At 48.3% G+C, this 25,810-nt stretch overlaps 1 protein-coding gene across 1 annotated transcript in view; it reads left to right on the top strand.

The window, feature by feature from the left end:
- Flt1 (fms related tyrosine kinase 1) overlaps positions 1 to 23,204 on the top strand; it is a 169,772-nt gene extending 146,568 nt beyond the window's left edge. The window contains exons 21-30 of the mRNA XM_021222701.2: positions 2,503 to 2,656; positions 3,105 to 3,202; positions 4,809 to 4,931; positions 6,835 to 6,946; positions 8,873 to 8,972; positions 14,047 to 14,152; positions 14,749 to 14,891; positions 16,551 to 16,635; positions 18,867 to 18,961; positions 21,001 to 23,204. Coding sequence (XP_021078360.1) covers positions 2,503 to 2,656; positions 3,105 to 3,202; positions 4,809 to 4,931; positions 6,835 to 6,946; positions 8,873 to 8,972; positions 14,047 to 14,152; positions 14,749 to 14,891; positions 16,551 to 16,635; positions 18,867 to 18,961; positions 21,001 to 21,187 — 1,203 coding nt within the window. The 3' untranslated portion in view covers positions 21,188 to 23,204. The remainder of the gene's footprint in view (positions 1 to 2,502; positions 2,657 to 3,104; positions 3,203 to 4,808; positions 4,932 to 6,834; positions 6,947 to 8,872; positions 8,973 to 14,046; positions 14,153 to 14,748; positions 14,892 to 16,550; positions 16,636 to 18,866; positions 18,962 to 21,000) is intronic.
- Positions 23,205 to 25,810: the final 2,606 nt, after the last annotated feature.

Raw genomic sequence — 25,810 nt, 5'->3', positions numbered from 1 at the left:
CCTATCTTGCTTCACCCCCAGCTTCAGAACTTTTCCTCTGAATCCCACTAAATAAGGGGTGCAACGGTGCCCCGAGCTGAGAGCAGCACAGATTTCTGTCGGTCTTGATGTTCTAGCCTGGGCTCAGGAAGCGCTAAGCCCTCAGAACACCCCAGGGACTTGGCAGGATGGAGCGTTTGGGTTTGTGCGTCCTTTGTCTTGAGGCGCTTGCTTCCTTTCGGGGCTATATTTACTGGTTTGCTTCCCCGTGGCACTTGGTGGGGCTATGTTTTATGGAAAACTCATGACTGTCTGTCACATTTGGGAACCTGAAGGAATAGGAAAGGGAGATGAAGGAATGGCCCAAATCCGTCAAGACTTTTTTTTTTTTTTTTTCCGAGACAGGGTTTCTCCGCATAGCCCTGGCTGTCCTGGAACTCACTTTGTAGACCAGGCTGGCCTCGAACTCAGAAATCCGCCTGCCTCTGCCTCCCAAGTGCTGGGATTAACGCCCATCAAGACTCCTAAATGTGCTTTGTGATTAGCCCACTATTCTGCCTTAGTCCCCGAAGTCCACTAACTTAACCTGTCTTTGGTGGCATGCTGCTGCTGAGCATAGCTGAACTGGGGTGCGGGGGAAGGGTAGGGTAACCTGGGGACAGGGTCTACCCCGTAGCTTCTGAGAGGTGTGAGGAAGAAGGCAGTAAGCGTTCAGAAAATAAAGCTCCAGACTCTGTCTGAGCGGGGCTAGCTGCCTCGTGGAGAGACAAATGATGTCCTTTTTGACCGTTTGGCTTTTTACCTGCCCCGAGGAAAAGGTGTCTAGGGTGGGTTACACGCAGTATGAATTGTCTTCACTCCTGAAATCCCGGACAGCAAAACTCCCTTCAGGGGCCTGACTTGAGGGAATGTTTGGGTGGGGGTGTGTCCCCAGGAGAATCTCTTTTCTGGGTGTGGGAATCTCGGTACCCTACATCACAGTTTTGCTTGTAGCTGTCCCTCCTAAAGTTTGCCGGGTCTTCTGCTTGCTCCCCGGCGCCCTCTAGTGGAAGGACCGCCCCTACTTCGTGACATCCCAGAAAAGTCACGGCTGGATGCACAGGCTGGTTAATCCTAGCGCCGAACCTCATTCCCTCCCAGCTCCTGTCTAGGTACTGCCATCCAGCAGAAGCCAGGCTGTACGGTCCACAAGCCCCTGTGGGTATATACACATGCGGGTACGCATGGGCACACAGCCCCGTCCTGAAAGCCACCGGACGGGATGCGTTTCTAGTGTCAAGCAGTAGATGAGTTACAGAAGGCAAAACAGTAGAACGCGGAAGTCCTTTCCTGCGAGGCGCAAACGATAATACAGTGCCTTCCAGACGAGAAAGACGAAACGCAAAAAAAAAAAAAAAAAAAAAAAAAAAAAGAAAGGATTTGCCCAAGATGGCATGATTAGTAGAGAAGCCAGAAGACTCAATAGAGAAGGCAGAGGAAAAGCAGCAAGATTCCGATGCCCACAGTGAGTCAGTCGCCTTTGCTATTCGTGATAGGATGCGGTGGTGTGGCATCCTCAAAGGGAAACCAAGAGAAAGGTGCATCTCCTCTCCTCTCCCCCAGGAAATGAGAGGAACTGGTAACTTGAGCCTCTGCAGGGATTCCGGAGAGAGAGCCCTTTTCATACCACCTCAGTGAGGCATAAGAAACTCTCTGTCACCTTTCAAACAACAGGGCTTGTGCTGTGAAAAGCCTCAGAGACAGACTTGATTGGACGCTTGTACAAGCCACATTTCAGGCTTTGCAGATTATTAGCTGCGGCTTGATGACTTAACTCTTCAGAACCAGCTTGTGTAGTAATCGTTTTATAAGAGAGGGAGGGAGAGAGGGAGGGAAGGGGGAGAGAGAAAGAGAGAGAGAGAGAGAGAGAGAGAGAGAGAACTTGCTGCTCTTGCAGAGCACTGTAGTTCTGTTCCCAGCACCCATATTGGATGACTCACAACCTGTTTTGACCCCAGACCTAGGGAATCCAATGACGTTGTCTAGTTTTGGTAGACACCAGAATGCATGTTCGCATATACATAAATAAAAATAAAATAAATCTATTTAAAAACAAACAAACAAAAAAAAAACCCAAGTCAGGTGGTGGTAACACACATCTTTAATCCCAGCACTCGGGAGGTAGAGGCAGGTGGATCTCTGAGTTCCAGGAGGACATCAGGGGCTACATAGAAACTCTGTCTCAAACCACGCCCACACCTCGTAAGACAAAGCAAACGCTATTCTGACAATTATTTAGTAAAATGACTTTTGGGGACGTTGAGGAAATGGATGCTAGCTCACACTGAGTGCTAAGTATTTATCAGCTGCTAGGATCTGAGGTCTTCACTAGGAACCCAAGTGAGAGCATAAAAGATCTACAGCTTGGAAAATAAATGCCTAGCACCCAGTGTGCGTTCGGGGGCCCAGTGGCATGTCCAATCCGGACGGCAGCCGTCTCCGCATTGGGCCCCTCTCACTCCCGCACTTCTTGTCTGTGCTAAGGACGCAGCCTTGCATATGGAGCTCAAGAAAGAGAACCTGGAACCAGGTCTGGAGCCGGGCCAGAAGCCCCGCCTAGACAGTGTCAGCAGCTCGAGCTTCACCAGCTCCGGCTTCCCGGAAGACAGAAGCGTGAGCGACATGGAAGGAGACGAGGGTACGTCTCCACGGCTTCCAGTCTGGGATATTTCCACAACATACTAGACGTCTTGCACATTTTTTTCCTCTCTGATTAACCACCCGAATAAGCATCCTAGGAATGGGGGTGATGTCCTGCGGAAATACGATGTGAATGATCGATTATTTACAGCGTTGCTAACATTGACAGGAACTGTTCACTTCTCTCTGCTCAGTCTGTCCTACCAGGTCACACCCATTTCATCCGATCCCCATTTCCCTACCCTTCACCCCCACCCCCATCCCCACCCCTCAACCCCGTAGCCTGGGGGAAAAAAAAATCTCTGATGCTCGAGATTCAAACTCTCTTGCCAGTGAACTGTGGCATCCTTGGTGTGTCTTATACTTTGTGAATAATGTTTCAATAAACGGGGATTTGGCGCAGGCACAAAAGTCTTTACAAGATTCTAATATAGATTCTAATGTAGATTACAGTGAGATCTCCAAGCAGCCCCTCACCATGGAAGACCTGATTTCCTACAGTTTCCAAGTGGCCAGAGGCATGGAGTTTCTGTCCTCCAGAAAGGTCAGCTCATCTCTTTACAGTCTTTCTTTAACTTTATTTTTTTTTTAAAAAAATAGAATGTTTTTTAATACTGCAAATATTTTATATATGCATATGTACCTATGTACACATATACATCACATACATACATACATACACACCGACTGCTCTGTCTTCAGAAACACCAGAAGAGGGCATCAGATCCCATTACAGATGGTTGTGAGCCACCATGTGGTTGCTGAGATTTGAACTCGGGACCTCTGGAAGAGCAGTTCCTTGGCACTCTTTACTGCCAAGACACCTCTCCAGCCCCTTCTTTAACTTTCTTAATCAGAAATAAATAGGGGTTTTGAGTTTTTTTCAAAAGTTTTCGCTCTACATTTTAGAATTTGTTTTTATGTATGTTAGTAAACCTAGAACATCCATGTAAGAGACAACACACATGTACCTTTCATGTCTCTTCCCGGCTCCCCACTTTTATTTTGATCTTTTAAATGATGTCCGAAAACATACGGATTGCATATGTTAACCAATATACGTTAATGACGTCAAGTCTCAATACAATATGTTGGGTAATGTTCAAATCGGGTTGGATATATTTTTATAACTTAATGGTAACATATTTGAAAATACATTCTGCTACTGCTTTGCCTTTTTTGCGAGGCCTGAACGCACACCTCTGCTGTGAAGCTATTTTTCTAGTATTTGTTTATACTTAGGTTGTTAACCTCACCACAATAAGCTTGATTTGCTCTGATACAGGGCGGTATCAGGATGGTGAGCCTGTGGGTAGCCTTTGAGGGTAAAATCTTCCTGGGGATTTTGGATTACACAGACCCAGGAGTGCTGTTTTCCACCGTGCCCTCTGGCACGCTTCCAGTCTCTCCAGGCTTCATGAAGAAGCCGTCTCCAGCACACCCACATGAGGCTTCTCAGAAACCCTCAGCTCGAGCCCAAACCATAGGCATCCAGGTACCCAAGAGGCCGAGGCAGGGGGATTCCTGGTTACATGCCAACCTGGCTGAGTTCCAGGTCATTGTACACAACACCTCAGGCATCTGTCTTAAAAACAGCAACAACGGCAAACAACGTAAACAGCCAACAAAACAAAGCGCCCCAAACCACAGCTCTCAAAGATCTGCTGTAAAAGGTCGCAGGGGGGAAATCTCACTCACCGGCAAAATTCAGACTGCTGGTGCGGTCGACCAGTAGAACAGGGGGCCTGGCTGATTTATCACATGTCCATTAAGCCACCTGGACCTTACTTGCATAAGAAGCACATTGTGTTTATGGTAACTGGGTGTGTGCTGAGAGATACTCCCTCTACCGCATATGAAATGGAACTTAGAATTAGGAATAATGATACCAGAGCCAGTGAGCGGGCTCAGCAGGTAAAGGTACTTGCTGCCAAATTGATGACCTCAGTTTGATCCCAGGAACTCACATGGTTGCCCTCCACATGCATGTCATGGTATGTGTATGCTCACACACTCACACTCACGCACACACACACACACTCACACATACACTTTTTTTTTTTTTTAAAGAATAATGACCCAGAGTGAACACAGGAAATTAAGCAGCCTGATTCGGGAAGTGCGTTCATTACATAACTGTTTTATTACAGTGCATTCATCGGGACCTGGCAGCGAGAAACATCCTTTTATCTGAGAACAATGTGGTGAAGATTTGCGACTTTGGCCTGGCCCGGGATATTTATAAGAACCCTGATTATGTGAGGAGAGGAGATGTGAGTGAGCTCGGGTGCACATTTGATCCCTTTCTACCCTGTCGCGTTTAGCCCACAGTGCAAACACTTAGGCTTCTCAGCAGTCATCCCCCAATTGCCCACGTGGCTCTGCGAAGACGGGTAGTCCAGAAGAACTGTGTTCCAGAGAATTCTGAGGATGGAATCTTCTCCTCCTTTCTCTGATCCCTGCCTGGGTACCTGTCCTGATAGAAGGACCACCTGAGACTTGTTAACCTAAGCAGCTGGTTGAGCCCTGCAGTGACCACATCAGTCTCTGCCCGCCGCCCCTCTGGGAGTCCCATGTCCCACTGAAAAGAACAGCGTGGCCTCTTCCCCTCAGATAAGCCCCAGTGATTGATTCAGCAGGTGTCTGTACTTCCGGAAGAGTGCGGGAGGGTACATACTATCTCGAACGGAGGAAGCCGCTTACCTCCAGGGACGTCTTCCGTGGGATCCATCTCCCTTCTGGCTCACGCTGGCCTCTCTTCCCCATTTGTTTTTGAACATAATGTTATTTGTCACTTACTGGGTGACCTTTAGTGTCCTCTCTTGTCTGGCCTCTGCCAGGAGGAGGGCTTCAGCTAATCATGTCTGGGCTCTCTTGATTGCCCTGCAGCGGGGCTCTCGGACTGAAGGAAATAGACACATCACCCAGCAGCCTTTCTGAACCAAGGCTTGCTGTCCTCACCCCAGATCCCTTAATGCAGAAGGTCCAGAGGGAGGGTGAGGAAGGTAGGGAGGATGGGGAGGGTGGAGGGAGACTGGTCGGAATCTGCATTTTCAACAAGTTTCTGGACCATACTATGTGGACACCCCTGGGGCACACGTTCAGAAACCCTTCTTAGTTACTGTTTCTTTTCTTTTTAACTTTTATCTTATGTGTATGAGTGGCTTACCTAAATGTATGTCTGTGTACTGCATGCATGCAGTGCCCAAGGAGGCCAGAAGAGGGCGTCAGATCCCCGGGGACTGGAAGTACAAGTGGTTGTGAGCTACCATGTGGGTTCTGGGAACTGAACCCACGTCCTGTGTAAGAACAGCTAGCTCTTTACTGCTGAGCCGTCTCTCAGACCCGGCTATTCTTTTTCTAAGAGGGAAACAGCCCAGTTTGCACTTTGCAATGGCACTCCAGCGTGAACAGACTGCTTCCACCCGTGTTTCAGTTTGGCCCTCTTCGCTATCCTTGGCATCTCTACATTCCTCCACAGTCTTTGTCTCTCCGCTGTCCCAGACATCTTGCTTTCCTCTCCCCCCCACAACCCCCCAAACTTTCCAGCAGGCTAAACTCCCACACACTCACTGTGGTCCCTGCTGTCAGAACAGGTCTGCATGCTTGAGATCCAGCCATATATTCTCCTAAATGGAGAACCTGAATACGAAATCTCCTTCCCTCATTCCAGGGATGTGGGAGATTGAATGGGGACTGAAGCCAGGACCTCAGATATACCAAGCACACATTCCACCCCTGAGTCACTCCTAGCTCCAAGTTAACAACCTGTCCTTTTACATAGGGATATCTTTCACAACCTTAGAAGAAATTCATAGGAATTGCTATCAGTTTTCAGGGTATTTCCTAATTCAGACCTCTTTACCAAGCCCTTAGTGTCCCTATGTAGGCAGGGAAGGGACCATGAGAACACAGCGTCTTTAAGAACCATGGAACCAGGACCTTCTGGGTGTACCAGAGAAGTCTACTTGCCATGCATGCCTCGTCTCCAGAGGCTGGGGGATGCCGCTAATGCTCTCTTAGCAACCTGCCACATGCTAGCAATGCTTTTCTCTGGTGTAGGAAACTGTAGGTGTTCTGGTTTTTTCCTAAGCGTTCAATGGAAGGGGACCCCTGGGCCCTGGGTGTGGACATCGCTTTTGTTAGCATGCTCAAGGCCCCATTGCTGTCTTCCAGACTCGACTTCCCCTAAAATGGATGGCTCCCGAATCCATCTTTGACAAGGTCTACAGCACCAAGAGTGACGTGTGGTCCTATGGTGTGTTGCTGTGGGAGATCTTCTCCTTAGGTAAATGTGGGGGAGGGCGTGGTTGGAACAGCCCAGAAGCAGACATCTATGTCCTATGCAGAGCATGCGGTAGACACCCTCCACCTTGAGGTCTGTACTTGAACTCACACAGTGTTGGATGTACAGATGCCCACTACCACAGGGAGGGTTTAAACCAGTCTCAGCAGAGTCAGGTGGCAGGACATCTAAAGACAGAGCTGTCTGTCAGTCTGTCCTTCGCCCCTTTCTCTGATATCTTCAACACCAGCTCTCATGTCTTCACCCCTTCCTTCTATGCATCTGCTGCCTCAGAGTTTCTTCTCAGGACAGGCCCTGATGTGCACAGCTGGACCAGAAGAAGGCATTGTTAGAGGCAGTTGACTTTGATCTAGCGCCTTTGGTGTAAATATACATATACGACATATGTACGTATATATGTAAATATGTGTATGTATATGTGTACATGTAAATATACATATACGTATACATAGTGTGTATGTGTTACACATACACATATGCACATGGCGTGTGTGTTGTGCTTACATGTAATATCTGAGCACCATGTGTGTGCAGCCTGGGAGATGGCATCAGATCCTCTAGAACTAGATGGATGTGGAGCTGGAAACTGAACCCAGGACCTCTACAAGAGCAGCCAATGCTCCACTCTGTCCACTCTAGATTTCTAGGAAACATCCCCAAAGCCCTGTTCCTGTTCCTTCAGATGCACGCAGGGATGGTGTGAGATGCCCCCAAGTGTGAAACTGGCCAAGAATCTTTTCAGGCTTTGCCAAAATGAAAAAAAAAAAAAAAAAAAAAAAAAGATGTCTTTCCCAGCAAATAAAATGCATGTGGTAACACCCCACCCCTAGGTTCCTGTAATGTGTGAAAAGCATTCCCCTGCCTTCGATGACAGGTACCTGTTGCTTCCAGTCCTTGAAAGCAGCACGGTGGCTCTGATGGCCTTGCCGTGACACGGTGCCAAGCCCTGCGTGTGTCTCACAGCTGCTTCCTATCAGTGACCATCACTAGAAAGCACAGGCTAATATGTGCTGGGTGGCTTCAGCTGGAGGGCGGAGCAGAGTGTCCTGCAATGCCCTACCCACCCTACCGAGTCCAGGCCACCCACCAGAGGACTGGCTAGGCACTGTTAGATAGGCTGGCAAAGACAGTACCCTCAACTCCACAGAATCTGCAGCAGCCCCCCCTCCCCCGTCCATCCTAGCCAGCCTTGCCCTGGTGCCTGAGGCTCAGTCCCCAAGACCCGTGATCACCCCTGATTCCCAAAGCCTCAGAGTGAAGGCCATTTTCTGAAAGGCTAGAGTGGTCCATCAGTAGCCTCATCCAAGTCCATTGGTTTCCCAAAGGGAGGTTATTAACTCAAGCCACAGAGTCGAAGGATCAGGTCTCCTCAGAGTCATTTGTGGAACAAAGGCAGGAATACTTTAGGTTGCCTTTCCCTCTGGCCAAACAAGCAAGTGTAGACCCCGGGACAGCCATGAATCAGCCAAGGATGTGCCCTCAGGAAGGGCCTGCCAAGCACCTCCCTGTGCCGGGGTTTACCTCAGCCACTGGCGATTTATCATGAAAGTGTCACTGTAGAGTTATTTTTGGGTTTTTTGTTTGTTTCTTTCTTTTCTTTTGAGATAGGCTCACTAGATAGCCCATGCTAGCCTCAAACTAACAGTTCCCCTGCCTCAGCCTCCCTCCCAAGAACCGGGATTACAGTCATGTAGTACCTAAAACATCACTTTGAAGAAGGGAGGGAAACTCTGAGTTGCCCCTCATTACTTTGTAGCCCCCGCTGGCCTTGAACTCACAAGAGATCCATCTGCTTCTGCCTCCCAAGTGCTAGAACTGAAAGTGCTCACCACCATGCACCGCCCCTCCCATGGTCTTTTGTACTAGAAACCTTAATAGAAATGTGTCTTTCCGCACCATCCCCTGTAGGGGGTTCTCCATACCCAGGAGTGCAAATGGATGAGGACTTCTGCAGCCGCCTGAAGGAGGGCATGAGGATGAGAACCCCGGAGTATGCCACACCTGAAATGTAAGCTCACACCTCCGTGCCCCCTACTCACTGAGCACTCATCAGGGACCCTGGGGCATGGTAAGGGGCACAGGGTGCCTGGGGTAGGGAGTGAATGAGTAAGGGCACAGGTTTATTTTCAGCCCCACTCTTCAGGGATGCTGGCTCAGTCCCTACTGGGCTCTGCTGTGCTGGGAGTGACATCCTGAGCAGGGAAGTGCTCTAGAGCCATCCCTCTTTCCTCTCTAACCCACCCGTAGAGCCTCTCAAGGCTGGGAACTGGAGTCGGAAAGCAAGACAAAATGAATAGCACCTAGGAACTGAAGGCAAGACCTCGTTCACTGAGCAGAGCCGGGAGAACCAAGCCACCTCCGGTCAAGGCTCCAGAGGTCTCTGGGGCACTGTTCCCCATCGACAGAGTCCAGGAGCTTGCTTTATGCTGTCTGTACTCCACAGCGATAGGGATGTAGCTCAGTTACCCTAGCAGTGCTTACTAAGTATGCACAAGGTCCTGGGTCATCCCCAACACTGCATATACTGTGCCAGTAGTCATAGTACTCTGGAAGTGGAAGCAGAAGGATCCAGAAGATAAGGAATTCAAGGTCATTTGCAGTTTTGTATACATATCAAGGTTGGTCTGAGCTACTTAAGAACCTGTTGCCAAAAACTTAGATATAAATAGATGATAGATAGATAGATAGATACATACATACATACATACATACATACAGGATAGAAATAGATGATAAATGATAGATAGATAGATGATAGATGGATAGATAGATAGATAAGTAGGTAGGTAGATAGATGAAAGATGAATAGGTAAATGATAGGTGATAGATAAATGATAGGATAGATAGATAGATAGATAGATAGATAGATACATACATACATACATACATACATACATACATACATACATACAGGATAGAAATAGATGATAAATGATAGATAGATAGATAGATAGATAGATAGATAGATAGATAGATAGATAAGTAGGTAGGTAGGTAGGTAGGTAGATGAAAGATAAATAGGTAAATGATAGGTGATAGATAAATGATAGGATAGATAGATAGATAGATAGATAGATAGATAGATAAATGAAAGATAAATAGGTAAATGATAGGTGATAGATAAATGATAGAATAGATAGATAGATAGACAGACAGACAGACAGACAGATAGATGTGGGGTAGCTGGGAAGCCCTGAAAGCTCTTGACCAATGGGCTTGTGGGGGTGCCTTTAGGAATGAGAAGAGATGGGCTCTAGGCAGCTTCTCCATTGTCAGTGGGCAAACTTGACACTTGTGGGTACCATTTCCTGCAACTGTGCAGTTTTAGCACTCAGAGGCCTCAACAGGAATGTGATGACATTTGCAGTTTGGGTGAGCTGCTGACCAGGATTTGGGCCTCCCTGAGGTGGCGCCACCTTTCCTGAACTGGCAGGCGGCCTCCCCTCCCCACCCACCCACAATGAGATCCTGCCGAGCCCTTGGGGAGGAGTGAAGGATAGAGAAGGAAGTGTGGGCTCGGCCAAAGGGGGCAAGGTCACTGTCTCTTCCCTTTGTTATCTGAGGACCAGGCTAGGTCAATGCCAAGACAGGGAACTGGATGAGAGAGACGTGGACTCAGACCTGAAGGTGGGAAAGACACAGGGGACTCTATTAGTGTTGACTGCTGTACTTGAGGGAAGTACAATGGCCAGGCTGACCCAAGGACCTCCAGGCTACAGGAGGGCTGCTTTAGATTTGGTGGGATCCTTAACCCCTGCAAAGAGAGGTGACATTAGGTCACTCTGTGCTCGATGCTTTTGCTGATATATAGTTTCACATAAACTTCCTACAATCTTGAGGAGTTGGTAGGGCAGATAGGATAATCTGACCTCAGAAACATATCAAAATATGAGAAATACAGCGTCATGCCTTCTGCCAGCTAAAGAGCAGAGCAGACAGAAGCCAATCCCGTGTTCTCTGGGAGGGCATTCTCTGTACGCCAGTAGGTGTGTTGAGCTAACATGTCCTGCTCTTCACATAATCTAAAAGTCACAAGGAAGTTTAGTTGTCAACGGTAATAATAATTGCAGTTATTATAAAATGATACGGGTTAACTTACTATCAGTAGCGTTCGTAGGTAGCAGGTCTTGAACAAGTTTAATGTATCTGCTGCTCACAATAACCCCATGAAGTCCGTGCCACCATCAGCTGTACTTTACAGGTGACAAAGCAAGACACGCGGCATCTGATACGATCCGCCCAAGGCTCCAGTGCCATCAGTTGGCAATCAGAGTCCAGCACTCAGGGCCCATTTACAGCTCTCATATTTATCGGAATAGTTCTAGAAGCAGGCAGTCACTCAACTTTGGGCTGAAGAATTCTCTAAAGCCAGGTGTGGAGGCACGCACTATAATCTCAGCACTGGCAAGCCTGAGACAAAACGATGGCGAGTTCAAGGCCTGGCGGGGCTACTTAGTGAGAGCTTATCTCAAACAAACTCAAGATTAGCAAGGCCCTGGACTTATCAAGCCTTTGTGTGTTTCCACAAACCTCTTTCAGGTAGCTCAAAGGCCCCAAACAGCCTATATGGTGCAGTTCAGAATTTAAAAGATAAGATATGGCTCTGTAAAAAATTTCCTCAAAAGGAAGATACAGGTCAGCAGCCATGTTCTCAGTCAGCCATGTTTGTTCTCAGTCAGCCATGTTTGTTCTCAGTCAGCCATGTTCTCAGTCAGCCATGTTCTCAGTCAGCCTTGTTCTGAGGCAGCCATATTCTCAGTCAGCCATGTTCTGTCAGCCATTTTCTCAGGCAGCCATGTTCTTAGTCAGCCATGTATGTACTCAGTCAGCCATGTATGTACTCAGTCAGCCATGTACTCAGTCAACCATGTACTCAGTCAGCCATGTTCTCAGGCAGCCATGCTCTGTCAGCCATGTTCTCGATCAGTCATGTTTGTTCTCAGTCAGCCATGTTTGTTCTCAGTCAGCCACGTATATTCTCAGTCAGCCATGTATGTACTCAGTCAGCCATGTTCTGTCAGCCATGTTCTCAGTCAGTCATGTTTGTTCTCAGTCAGCCATGTATGTACTCAGTCAACCATGTTCTTAGGCAGCCATGTTCTCATTCAGTCATGTATGTTCTCATTCAGCCATGTATGTACTCAATCAGCCATGTTCTCAGTCAGCCATGTTCTCAGTTATGTATGCTGTCAGGCAGCCATGTTCTCAGTCAGCTGTGTTCTGTCAGCCATGTTCTCAGGCAGCCATTTTCTCAGGCAGCCATGTTTGCAGGGATGTGAGAATTGAGAGGATGAAGTCACCTCCCTATTCCAATCACAAGAAAGTGATATGCTAATTCAGTGCAGCTCTACTGAACATCCAAGACCTGAGCTTGGGCTACAGTGATGTATACCCAGAAAAATTAGGCTAATAGCCTGTAGACCCTTCCCACAAGGCCCTCAGCTGGTCTTGGATGCAACTGAACCCCTATCCCCACCCCAGCTTTACTGAGTGGATAAAACTGTAGTGTTGCATTGAGTAAGTTGCCCCCAACCCAGTGCCGGTCAACCAGATTCCTATTGCCCCACACGGTGTCTGCCTGGCCTTGCAGCTCAGGCCGGTAGAGTAAGAAAAGAACAAACCAGGAGCACAGCTGGAATCCAGAGGTGACTGAAGGTCTCCCTGCTGCTTTTACCCTGGAGAAACTAGGGAGAGGAAGGCCCAGATAGTCACACCTCCCAGAAGGCTGCTCCCCCATCCGTGACATGAGATACATGACAATGACCATGGTGGCAGAGAAAATGCCTCTGCGGAATGAAATACGCCCCCTACCCAGTGGCTCGGGCCCCTCTGTGTTTCCTTTTCCCACCTTTCCTCCCCCTTGTGCAACCAGCTTTAGTATCCCTAAGTCAGTATCAGTGCCTTCAGCCAACTTTGGAAGCCTTACACCACGAAGCTTGAGTGTGGAGGAAGAGTTCAGGCTCAAGGTGTTTGGTTGGTTGGTTTGTTTGTGTTTTTTAATTGACTATCTGCCTCTGTGGCATGTTTTTGCTTAAGTAAAACACAGTAATCTGGTAACATGTATACACTTACTTTAAATGGAGACCCATGTAGGCTCTTAAGAGGTAGTATGGCTTTTGCTATTTCTGGCTGAGAGAGAAGTGGAGGAGAACGTGGGGGTAGTGAGAGGGTTGGGGGCACTTGGCAGTGTGTGTAGGGATCCCCAGCATGTTCTTTACACAGGGAGTAGACATGGCTGAAAGGGGAGCCCAAAACCGATGCTGCTAAAATAAAAAGGAAAAACCAAGCACAAAAAAAAAACCCAGTTGATATGGGAACCTGAGGACAAGATTGGGCCTCTGATGTGGAGGCCAGCGTTTCCAACCCAGAAGCCCAGCCTGTCTTTGCTTTAGTGGTGAGAAGTTACTTCTTCCTAATAGGGGCTTTGAAATTCTGGGCGAATACTAAGCAGCCACGCCCTAGACCCTTGCACACATACCGAGGAGCTACTGTGGTGGACCTGGTGTCTTTACCACCAGGTTCTATTGCAGAACCTTCTCAGGGAAGTCTAAGATCCCTTCTGAGAATCTCAGGACTATCCCAAGGAAGTCTGAGGACCTTCCCAAAGAAGAGCAAGGACTTCCCCCAAGGAAACAAGGGTCTTTCTGTAAGGAAGTGTGAGGTGGTACAGACGCCAAAAGAAGCCACGTGGAGCCAACCTCCATCACAACTCAAGAGTGTTTTTAGCTTTAGGAACACCGTCCTCCTCTTGAGAGAGGAGGGGTGCTCCACTTCACACCCAATCACACAGAGCACCCCTTTCCTATCTAAGTCCCCCCTCTCCGATCTATAAAGACTCAGTCCTGGAGCCTAATGAAGGTGGGTCAGGAGTTAAGGAGGGTTAGTCTGTCTTACTGTGTGCCCCTGCTAGCAGGACCTGACTCACACAGACTGTTAGGTGCCAATGCTGTAGAAAAGCACGTCACACATTATCAACGGCGTGGTCTGGACTGAGAGCCGACAACCCTCACTTAAGAATGTGCAGGGCAGCCCAGATAGACCCCACTCTTCTCCAGCTTCCTCTGTGTTCCCTTCATCAACAGCTACCAAATCATGCTGGATTGCTGGCACAAAGACCCCAAAGAGAGGCCCCGGTTTGCCGAACTCGTGGAGAAACTTGGTGACCTGCTTCAAGCCAACGTCCAACAGGTAAAGCAAAGTTTATCTAGATCCAAAGGTTGAGTGTGTTCCTAATTGGGAAGAACAAGAATGAAATAGTGGGGTTGTGTGTATGTGTGTGTGTGTGTGTGTGTGTGAGAGAGAGAGAGAGAGAGAGGTGTGAGTGTGTGTTTGTGAGAGAGATTTGTGTGACGGTGTATGTGAGAGTGACTTGTGTGAATGTGAGAGTGATTTGTGTGTGAATGTGTGTTTGTGTGTGTGAGAGAAAAACTGTGAATGTGAGAGACTTGTGTGTGTGAGAGAGACTTGTATGTGAGAGAGAGACGTGTGTGTGTGTGTGTGTGTGTGTGTGATAGATGTTGTTTGTGTGTGAAAGAGAGAGACGTGTGTTGTATGAGCGAAACTTGTATGTGGTCTGAGTGTGTGTGAGAGACATGTGTGAGAGAGGTGTGTGTGTGTGTGAGAGAGAGACATGCGTGTGTGTGTATGTGTGTGTGTGTATGTGTGTATGTGTGTGTGTACGTGTGTGTATGTGTGTGTGTGCGTGTGTGCCTGCATACGAGTCCTTGCAGGAGAAACTTCAGTGATATACCTGTGACTTCTGAGGTCTACCTTTGGTATTTTAGGATGGTAAAGACTACATCCCCCTCAATGCCATACTGACTAGAAACAGTGGCTTCACATACTCGACCCCCACCTTCTCTGAGGACCTTTTCAAGGATGGCTTTGCAGATCCACAGTTTCATTCCGGAAGCTCTGATGATGTGAGGTGAGATTCTGTTCCCTAGTTTTATTACAGAAAGAAGAGGGGACAAAGGAGGAAGGGAGAGCGTGGGGGGAGGAGAGGAAAGAAACAGAGAAAAGAAAGAATTGGGTGTCTGTTCTGCCCCCTGAATCCAACCGTTGTTAACATTCTGCCGTGGTTTTATCTTTATGTTCTGTAAGTGGGAGGAGCTACAGATTTTCCTTTTTTTTTCTTAAGCTTAGAAAGGAATGAAGTATAAGACATTGTGTTTCCCCAAGTTACCTTATCTTATTCTAGAACTGTAGCCTGATTTTCACAACATTAACTGTCATTAAACATATGTGAGTCCATAGAATAATCTAACCAAGAGTGGGGAGCTCAGGACTGTAATCCCAGAATTCAGGAGACCCAGGCAGGAGGGTACAAGTCTAAAGCCAGCCTGGGTTACATAGTGAAACTGTGTCTCAAAAAAACAACAGCCAAGAAGAAAAGTTGCATAAAACTAAACAAAGCCAGTCCCTGTTTCTGTTTTTTTGGTTGTTGTCGTTGTTTTTTTTGTTGTTGTTGTTTGTTTCCTCACCTAAGGAATTTCTACACCTTGCATTACTGTAGCAGAAACTGGACAGAAGCTGAAAGAACCAACGGTTATGGGAGGTGGGCTGGCCAGCGAGAGTAGTTGCTTGTTGGTTACGGCATGGTACTGTGCCGACATCTTGTACATGCCGACCACTTCCATGTACAAAAACATCCAACGCTGATGTGCAAAGCATCCTACCAAGCAAATATTACCTCTGACAAATAGGGACCTGTCACCTGCAGAGATGAGAACTTAGCAAAATGTGTGACTATCAATTATCAGAGCTGAGTTTGCAGCCCAGGACGTCTGACCCTCTCTGTCCAGGTTCCTAATGTTGTCTGGGTCCTTCGAGGACAGTTCGACAGTCCTAGGAGCAGTCGCGTATCGTTACCTGCAGTGGCTCAGGCTTAACCTCGCTTCTGCTACCAAGGGCAAGGCCTAGGACAGAGATGCAGCAGTTGGAAAACATGGATGGTCCTCTATAACAGAGGTTGAGGCAGACAGCCCAGAACTGTGAAGGTGACAGGTTGACTTCACAGCTCATACCGGACATCCAGTCCAAGTGGCTGACATAGACCAGTTGTCCAGTTTTCAATGATAAAGCCTGGCTGGGGTAGTAGTGGGGTGGAGGGTGGGACCAAGGACTCAACAGAAACCGAGCCTAAGAGCTTGGGCTCTGCAGCCATTGTTGGACAATGGTTTAACTGAGGAGTGAGTTGGCCTATGAGTAACCATCCCATGGGGCTTCCCATCAGGTCTTTCCAGTAGCTCGTCAGTGAAAGCGGGGAGGTGGTCATTGAGAAACATTAGTCTTTCTTTCCAATTGGAGTTTCGGTCCAGAATATACCAGGTGTGTGTGTGTGTGTATATATATATATATATATATATATATATATATATATATATATATATAGTGTGAATTGACTACACAGGGGGAGTGACGTTACCCTGAGGGTCCCTAGAGCATAGAAAGGAGTGAGTCTGAGCCAGCTGGTATTTTGGTTGCTAGGTGGATGGGTCCACTCAGGTTCTATAATGTCCTGATTCATCTCCTCGGTGTGAGCCTTGTTCTCCTACCTTAGTAATTCTTTCTACTTCTCCATCAGATACGTAAATGCTTTCAAATTCATGAGCCTGGAAAGAATCAAAACCTTTGAGGAGCTTTCACCGAACGCCACCTCCATGTTTGAGGTAAGTCGTGACAATAAGGATGCAGTGCTCCCTGTCAGAAGTCTCTCTCCCCCTGTCGAAGCAGCCACCCCAGGCAGGGCTTGGCCAGTGAGGGCCAGTGATCAGGAGAGGCCAAGGTGCCAGAATGGGGGAAGAATAGACAACCAGACTTCACTGTGCAGAGCTGATGTGAAAGAGAATGCCACAGTTTGAAGGAGTCCTGGAGTTCACCCCAGGGCCATTCTGTCCCACCAGCTCCCCAGAAGGGGAAGGAGCAGTCCCTGTGTATGTTCCCGGGGCTCTCCTATAGGCTGGCTATCAAGGACACACCCTTCTTTTCTTTCTTTTTTTTTTTTTTTTTTTTTTTTTTTTTTTTTTTTTTTTTTTTTTTTTTCTTTCTTTCTTTCTTTCTTTTCTTTTCTTTTCTTTTCTTTTCTTTTTTTTTTCTTTTGTTGTTGTTGTTGTTTTTCGAGACAGGGTTTCTCTGTATAGCCCTGGCTGTCCTGGAACTCACTTTGTAGACCAGGCTGGCCTCGAACTCAGAAATCCGCCTGCCTCTGCCTCCCGAGTGCTGGGATTAAAGGCGTGCGCCACCACGCCCTGCTCCTTCTTTCTTTAAGAACATAAAATGTATGTGAGCGGCTGGGCCTTGTGATACCACAGAGGCCTCATGCAGAGGTCTGAAACAAATCCATAGAGGCCCTAGGCCCCTTTAGTGGAAGGCTCTGCAGCTGGGCAGCCATGTTCCCACCCAGACACACTGGTCAGAACACACCAGAGTATACGGGCCAACCAGAAGCTTCTGTCAGCAAGGCTATATGGAAAGGCCCTTGGATGGGGTTAAGTGGGCTCCCGAGACAAACACAGTGTCATAATTCAAGAGGAGAAACCTCAAGGCTGGGGCTGCTCTTCCAGAGGATTCCAGTTCAGGTCCCAGAATCCACATGGGGGTTCACAGCCATCTGTAAGTCTAGTTCCAGGGGACATGGAACTAGACACAAGTGCCAGACATGCATGCCGTGCACACACATAAAAGGTAAATATGACCCGAACCTCATAGACACACACGATAAAGGGTCACAGCAACTTCAAAATATAAGGCATCTCCATTGTAAGCAGTAGGACGCCGTCTGTGATAACGTAGTTAGAAATTTTGTGCGGTGGCTCAGTAGGGTTGTTCAACCTCAGAATTTCTCAAGCTTAGGCTACCCCTAAAATGTGGCAAATGATGACAGCACCTTGGCCGCCCTGGGTCCTCACTGGTGTTCACATGGCCCAGGAAGAGCCTCAGAGGGAGGGAGGAACCAAGTGTGCAGTCCACTTCCTGTTAGTAGCAACAGTACTGAAGAGCAGGTGGAAAATCCCATGATGAGGATGACTGGACCACAGCTCCTGGAAACTATGGCGAATAGGGCATATGCATATGCAAATGTGCATATAAAATGTGCACGCATGGCAGATGCCGGAGACTCTCCAAGAGAAATTATTCAACCACATCTATAATTTCCTTGAAATCGTATGTATGACAGCAGACTCATGGCCAGATACCAACTTCATTTTAACATATATGATCATTTGCATGAAAATCTCACACGGAAAACACCAGGCAGTTACATGCAAGTTTCCATTCCATGTATGTGTGTATATGTCTACGTGCATGCTGTGTGCACCTGTGTGCATATGTGCCTGCCCCCTCATATATGTGGATTCCATTGGCCAAGGTTGGGTGTCTTTCTCAATTGTTCATCTTACTGGGGTTGTGGTTGGTTAATTGATTTGTTTTTAAAGGCAGGATCTTTCAAGGAACCGGGAGCTCACAGTTGAGCTAGAGTAGCTGGCCAGCAAGCTCCAGGATCTGCCTGTCTCCATCCCCCACCTCCTGCCCCCCAGGGCTGGGGTGACAGACATGGGTCACAATGCCTGCCTCTTATGAGGACTCTGAGGTTCTCATGCGTGCCCTGCAAACACTTAATCCACTGAGCCATCTCCTCAGACCCTGTAATTCCTTCTTATTTCCTTCACCTTCTGGAAGGAGGGTCGCAAAGTTGCCCACACCAGGCACCGTTTTGTGAGCTCTGACAAGCTCACAGATGCCAGCACAAAGAACAGGCGCAGTGCTGACGGGCAGGGGCTGTGTTTGCTGAGGGCAGCACTGGGCCACACCTCAGTGGTGCCTCCCAGTGTCTTCCCAGAGTCACTGTGGAGCCTGCTGGGCCAGGCAAGTGAGTCATCTTCCTCTCCCCGTCCCACAGGACTATCATCTGGACACTAGCACTCTGCTGGGCTCCCCCTTACTGAAGCGATTCACCTGGACTGAGACCAAGCCCAAGGCCTCCATGAAGATAGAGTAAGGAAGCGGGATAGGGGTAGGGGAGGAGGAGGCCAGGGATGGTGGGATGCTCGTGGGTAGGATGTTTAAGGCTACCTGGCCTCCTAGTGTTCAGGAATGGCAGAAAAGCAACCCCACCCCCCCACCCAGGGACAAGAAAAGGGGTCACAATATTAGGCACAATATGAACCCCAGGCTCTGTGACAAGGAAGATGGGGGCTTCTTGTAACAGGCAGGCTGAGCCTGAGAAATACAGGCTGAGCCTTGATGGAAAGGAGCCAGATGTGTCCAGCTGTGAAGGACGGTTTGGGACGTGTCCACAGACTCAAGAGACAACACGTCCCGTTTCTGGTCCCTGGGCTAGCAGGGTCTACATGTTTGTAGCCCTGAGAACTCAAACTTCTACAGTGAGGATTATCTGCATCCCGCTGAATCCATTTACCCGCGGCTCACTTGTAGATGTTCCCACAATCCCCCGCGGCTTGATCCGCCGGGCAGTTCTTCCTTCCGTTCCCTATCATTTCGGAATCGCTGGGCTCCGGCTGTACAGTGGTCTGGTAGAGATGACCTCAGTGGCTCTCACGCCTGGCCACCCAAACCTGGCCACTTACCTTCCTACCTACCTTTCCTGGCTCAGATGCCTGGCTCTCGGGTCCGGCAATGAAGAGCACCAACTGCTCTTGCAGGGAACCCCCGTTTGGCTCCCAGCCCTCACGTGTGGGCCAGCAGCCATCTGTTAACTCTAGTTCCAGAGGATCTGACGCCATCCTCTGGTGTCTGGAGGTACCAGGCACACACCGGGGACACACAGATACAGGCAAACAAAACACCCATATATGCGACAACAACAACCCAGATGGCCAGCCCACGTGCTGATTGAGCTGTGACTGGACTCAAACTCCTGAGTCCCGCGGGCCGTTGGAAAGACGGGCACCCCGGGGCAAACATTGGCCTTTTCCCTGGGATGCAGCCTCAGAAGTAGGCTTTGGTGTTGAAGTTACAGATTAATGGACCCCAATCTCACAAGGGAAAGGGTAGGCTAGCCAATCTTTTGTTTCTTATTAAGGAGTGTATGGAAGGAAAAGAGTTTTTTGTTTGTTTGTTTGTTTTTTGTTTTTTTAACTTGATCTTTGATGAGGAAAAGACAAACCCTAATTTATATCCTCTACCCTGCAATTAAAGATTAACGACCAGAGCAAGGCTGGTCTACCTCATGTGGCTCATGGGTTTAGCTCTCACTAAACAGATTCCAACCCAACATTACAGGGCAGGAGAAGGTGCCTTTCTCCCTCCCGTGTCCATCTTGGGCTCATGTAATGAATGGTACCCGAGAACAACAGTCTCCCAGACCACGCTGTGCTCAGGAACCGCCTGTAGTGACTGTGTGCCCAGTCTGTTTCCTGAGATCACTAAGCACGGATGTGACTAGAAGGATGGATTTATTTCTAGAGGCCAGAGGTCCAAAGTGAAGGTGTTGGTGGGGATGCAAGCCCTCCGGAGGCTCGGTGGGAAGGGATCTATCTGCCTTTCACAGATAGATCTGTGGCTTCCTGCTGTCCTCAGTTTGGGCTGTCCTCAGGCCCTCTCTCTGGTTGGTTATGACTGCCATTTGTGTGCCTACTGCATTGGGGTCCACCTGGCTAATGAGCTACTCCTCTTTGAACCTCAGCTTAATTGCAGAGTGGCTCTCGGGTTCCCAGGATTTGATATGATATTGGGGGAAGGGCAGGCAGCCCACCCCCACCCCCGACTTAGCTGAGTACAGGAGCTACCTGATTCAAGAATAGGACAGGGCTATTCCCAAGTCTTGTTTCCAGTGAGAATTCCACCTCCTCGAACGCTCCACTCCTGGCCACAGGCATGCTCGTTCCAGCCAGCCGCATGGTGGTAGTGTATATATTCCAAACAAAAAACATTTGACTAGCAACTAGGCGGGATTCTAGATCAGGTGAGGACAGGTGACCCGCTTAGGCAGGCATAAGTCCTTGCCCAGAAAACATCGGGGGGGGGGGGGGCCGCGGGCGTTTGATTGACTGCTTGTTTCTCTTTCTCTTTAGCTTGAGAATAGCAAGTAAAAGCAAGGAGGCGGGGCTTTCCGATCTGCCAAGGCCCAGCTTCTGCTTCTCCAGCTGTGGCCACATCAGGCCGGTGCAGGGCGACGACTCGGAGCTGGGGAAGGAGTCCTGCTGCTCTCCACCCCCAGACTACAACTCTGTGGTGTTGTACTCCTCCCCGCCCGCCTAAAGCTTCTCGCGAGCCCCGACCACCAGCCTCTGACAGTATTATATACATCTATGAGTTTACACCTATTCCGCTCCACCGGAGCCAGCTGCTTTTCGTGACCTTTAATCGTGCTTTTTTGGTGGTTTTTTTTTTTTTTTTTTTTTTGGTTGTTGTTGTTTTGTTGTTTGTTGTTGCTGTGTTGACTAACAAGAATGTAACCCCAGTTAGTGACATGCGAAGGATACTATTGTTAGAGAAATCCTAAATCCGATGGCTCACCTGCTTCAACCCCCAACAAAGCCTCAGGGTAACTTGGACAGGAAGGAGCAGGTGCCTGGCGCGAGCATGCAGGGGGCCCATAGCCCCGCCCACCCTCTCCCCACCCTCCCTGCCACGGGACCAGAGGCAGTAAGCTCATGGTGGTATGCACTGACCTGCTTGTCTCTCTTATGGAGGACAGGGAGAACAGAGCCAACAGGGGCACAGGGAAAGGCCTTGGGGGGATGCGTCCGTCCTGTGGAACCGGCCAGTGCAGGAGAGGGCTCTGCTATGCCACTTCAGTGACTCCTCACTCCTGGCTTCCACTCTTTCAGGGGGCCCCCCTTCCAAGAGATATCAGAGCAGAACGTGAGGGACATTTCCTAGACCAGGGCACATGTTCTCGGGAACCACAGTTAATCTTAAATCTTTTCCCGGGAGTCTTCTGGTGTCTGTTTATCATCCAAAGCACGTTTAATGTGTGTCAGTGAGGGTGGTGCTTGTCTCCACTGAGGTCATACCCAAGCTTGCAGGCCTGACCTTTGCCTACTGCTCACAGGGAGTTAAGTGGTCCAGTTTGGCCTAGTAAGGTTGCCTACTGGTGGGCCTCAAAAGCCACATTTTAAACAGGTTCTATTTCAAGTATTAATATATAGACAAGACACTTATGCATTATCCTGTTTTATATAGTTAGCTATCCAAAGAAGCTGGGGCGAATTAAGAGTAATGGTCTAGAAAAGGGGTTTCTCTGTACCCAAATCTGGCTGGATGGACTAAGACCCAGAATGGCAGAGTGGTTGTTCCAGGTATAGTCACTAAACCACTTACCAAAGTTGGGGCCTCATTGTCTTCACTTTACTTCATCATGGGTTTTACCATCCCAAGGCAGTCTGCGAGGAGCAAAAGAGCGTCAGCCAATGTTTATTAAGCACTTTATGCTCCTTGGCACAACAGGTGATGTGTAATTTATGCAAACTCCCTCTCCGGCTAGGACTCAGGATATTAGTCAATGAGCCATCAAAAGGAAAAACAAACAAACAAACAATCTTATTTTCATCTGTTTCGGACCTGGCCTGGGATCTAATGATGATGACAACAGGGTAGACTTAGGAAGACAGGGTAGAAAAGGGTGCCCGCTTTTTGGGGGTCTAGAGATTGTTTGCCCTGGGTCTCTAAAATGACTCTCTTAGAAGTTGTTATGTGCAAATTATGGTCTGTGTGTTTAGGTCGTCTGCATCTGCCAGAGCCGGTCAGAGCTGGGCAGACGATGAATAGCTGCTTCGGGGGAGCAGAGTATGCTAGCCACTTCATTCTCTGGCCCGATCAGCAGCATGTGTACCTGCTCCCCCCCACCCCGTGTACACCATCCTTAAGGTTTTCTGTCTGATGAGACTGGGGGCCCAGCACAATCCCCACTGAGACAGTCTACAGCCCACAGTGGCTCTTGGTGCACTCACTAGCCAAGACTAGACAAGTAGGAAAGGGCTTACGGCCACATTGGAGAAAGAGAAAATCAGGTAGGGCAGGCCAAAGAAATCTTTGCCCATTCACAAAAGCTCTTGTCGGCTGCAGTGTGTAAGTCAGGCGATGAGACAGGCTACCAGAGAAACGGATGAGAACAGCATCCTGAGGTTCCTCATCCAAATATCCAGCAAATGGGGGCGGGGGGTGGGGGAGGGAGGAGACCATAGCTGGTCCTGTATTATTCTGATTTTAATAATCTCTCTCTCTCTCTCTCTCTCTCTCTCTCTCTCTCTCTCTCTCTCTCTCTCTTTAGATCGAGACAGGGTTTCTCTGTGTAGCCTTGGCTGTCCTGGAACTCACAATGTAGACCACGCTGACTTTGAACTCAAGAAATCCGCCTGCCTCTGCCTCCCAAGTGCTGGGATTAAAGGCGTGCGCCACCATGCCCGGCGCAAGATCTAATTCTTGATCATTAAGAGACTTTAGTAAATGCCCCTTTTCCACAAAAGTAAAGAAAACCCATCGAGAGTCTCTGGTTCTATTTAAAGACTTAGCTTTGGAGCCCATGAAAGTTCATCAGCCAGAAAAAAAAAAGAAAGAAAGAAAGAAAGAAAGGAGAAAAGATGGTTCCTTCTGAGTTTTTAGGGTAGGAAGAAAAATGGAAACTTATAAGGACAGACATACCTAGGTGCACCGGGCCTGATCACCAAGAACACGATTGGATGTTAAGAGTCATGACAGTGGCATTCAAACCTTTTGCCATTCAAGGCCCCAGTAGACGACGGCACTGAGGAAGAACAGACAGTTCTCCCAGTGTCTGAGACCACCAGTGTGTGACTAGGGAGCTGAAGGTCGGGCAAGTCTGAGTTAGCCCGAGATGGACTGTCAGGGGACTGCGCTGTTCAAAGCCTGTTGCACGGGACTCTCAGTGCAGGGAGAGGGCCGGGCTCCCTTGACCCACAGTGGCAGGAACTGTACATGTCTGTGTGTGTGTATCTGTATGTTTTGTGCATAACTATTTAAAGAAACTGGAATTTTGAAGTTACTTTTATATGAGTCAAGATTATATGCTACAGACAGAACTAAGACATGGCTTCACCCTTCTAGTCATGACGAATGTATTTCATATACTATCTTCATTTAATAAAATTAACTTTCAAAACCAAGTTTTGTTTTTGTTCTTTTTTTTAATTTTTAAAATTTTATTTTATTTTTATTTTAGTAAGTGGGGTCAAAGGGGTGGGAGGGAGTCCTAGGTGTGCCTCTGGGAAGGGTGGGGACACTGAGTCCTGGAATGGCTTACTAAATACCAATGATCAAGCATGGCTCAAAGAAGATGACAGCAAGCCATACTGGAGCAAGGGCACACAACACCCCCAAGGTCCCACCCAGAGGCTGCCCAGGCCACAGGATGCTGCCTGCACACTGCACACTGTCAATAAAAAGCAAACTCATGCCAGGCGATGCAATGGGATTCTCCAGGAGCAGAAGCAATGGAATGAAATTATACACACTTTAAAGGGATTGTCTTACTGACTAGAGAGAGGCTTAGTGGGCAACAGCAGCGCTCGATGTTCTTGCAGAGGACCCAGTTGCCAGTGCAGTGACTTCAGAGTCTGAAACTCCAGTTCCAGGGTCCCCTATGTCTTCTACTGGCCTTCTCATGTACCAGGCACCCATGAGGTACATACACGCACACACACACACACACACACACACACACACACACACCATTCGTACACATAAAACAAAACTTAAGGAAAAAGCTATAAAGTTGGCTTATGCAATATGGTCAGTATAGTCCAATGACCACTGTCCTAAACCTAAGAGGGCAAGAACCTGGCTGGCTCTTGGCCAATGGGGCTGGATGCTCGGGTAGTCACCGAGCTGCATAGTGGTTGTCTTACTTCCTGGTAGTCAGTCAGTCTACAAGGCTGGTGGTCTGCAGTTCATGTTGGCCACTGAGAAAAGCTGGGTCTCAGAATGGGCTGCACCAACAACCTAAATGAACTCAGTGGCAAAGGGCAGACCAGGCAAGCGAAGGCCAAGTAATCTGTCTTCTGAGCGCTTTTTAATCTGGGCAGCTACCAGGTGGGCCTTCCCCAGGTTAATTAACACTGCCAAGATAATCCTTCAACTGAAGCTCAGGTGATGCTAAGGTGTGGCAAGCTGTTATGTAAAACCAACCATGACAGACAGCTTGCCCAGAAATACCAAAATACCAACATGGAGCCAGTAAATCTCAATGGAGGGACAGCTAGCTGCCTATGAAGAACCCCCCAATTAAAAACAGGTCATCTCCCCTAAACACTAATTTTCAACTGATAAACAATTACCACAATTACAATTGTGTGCATCTGTGGATTAGAGGGGACATGTGGGAAACAACAATAATAACAGCAGCATAAAACAAAAGAAATTCCCCCCAAGAAGAGCGCTACAGCTTAGCCCGGCTCTTGGCCCTGTGGCTTACGCCCAGGAAGGGATACAGTGCAGGCAGGCAGACGCTGGATATAAGGGATATAAACTGCCTATTTCCTCATCTATCAGGCTAACAATATCCTGGGCAGCTAGCTAGGAGGAACACAAGGTGGGAAAGTGGATAATCATCCTTGGGAACAAAGGCAAGAAAAGAGAGTAAATGACCAATCTCAACAAACTTGTAAAAGACATTTAGTCTTCAGGAATCTGAAGTACGGGTCAGGTAGCGGTGGCACATGCCTCGAATTCCAGCGTGTTAGCTTTTACTTCAGGACCAGTCCACGTTTCCCCCCCGCAAGCATACATTTGCTCTCCACGAGGCACAGCGACTTCCTTCTTTTTGTACAACCTCTGCGAGACGTTTCCTGGTTTCTGTGCTCAAAGCAGGGAACGTCTCACATTTTCTACTTGACCCTGAATTTCTTTCTTTCACGGAACTAT

This window comes from Mus pahari, chromosome 23, assembly GCF_900095145.1.
Source record: "Mus pahari chromosome 23, PAHARI_EIJ_v1.1, whole genome shotgun sequence".
Taxonomy (NCBI): Eukaryota; Metazoa; Chordata; class Mammalia; order Rodentia; family Muridae; genus Mus; species Mus pahari.
The sequence above is the reverse complement of the archived record's forward strand: the minus strand, read 5'-3'. Positions and strand labels throughout refer to the sequence as shown.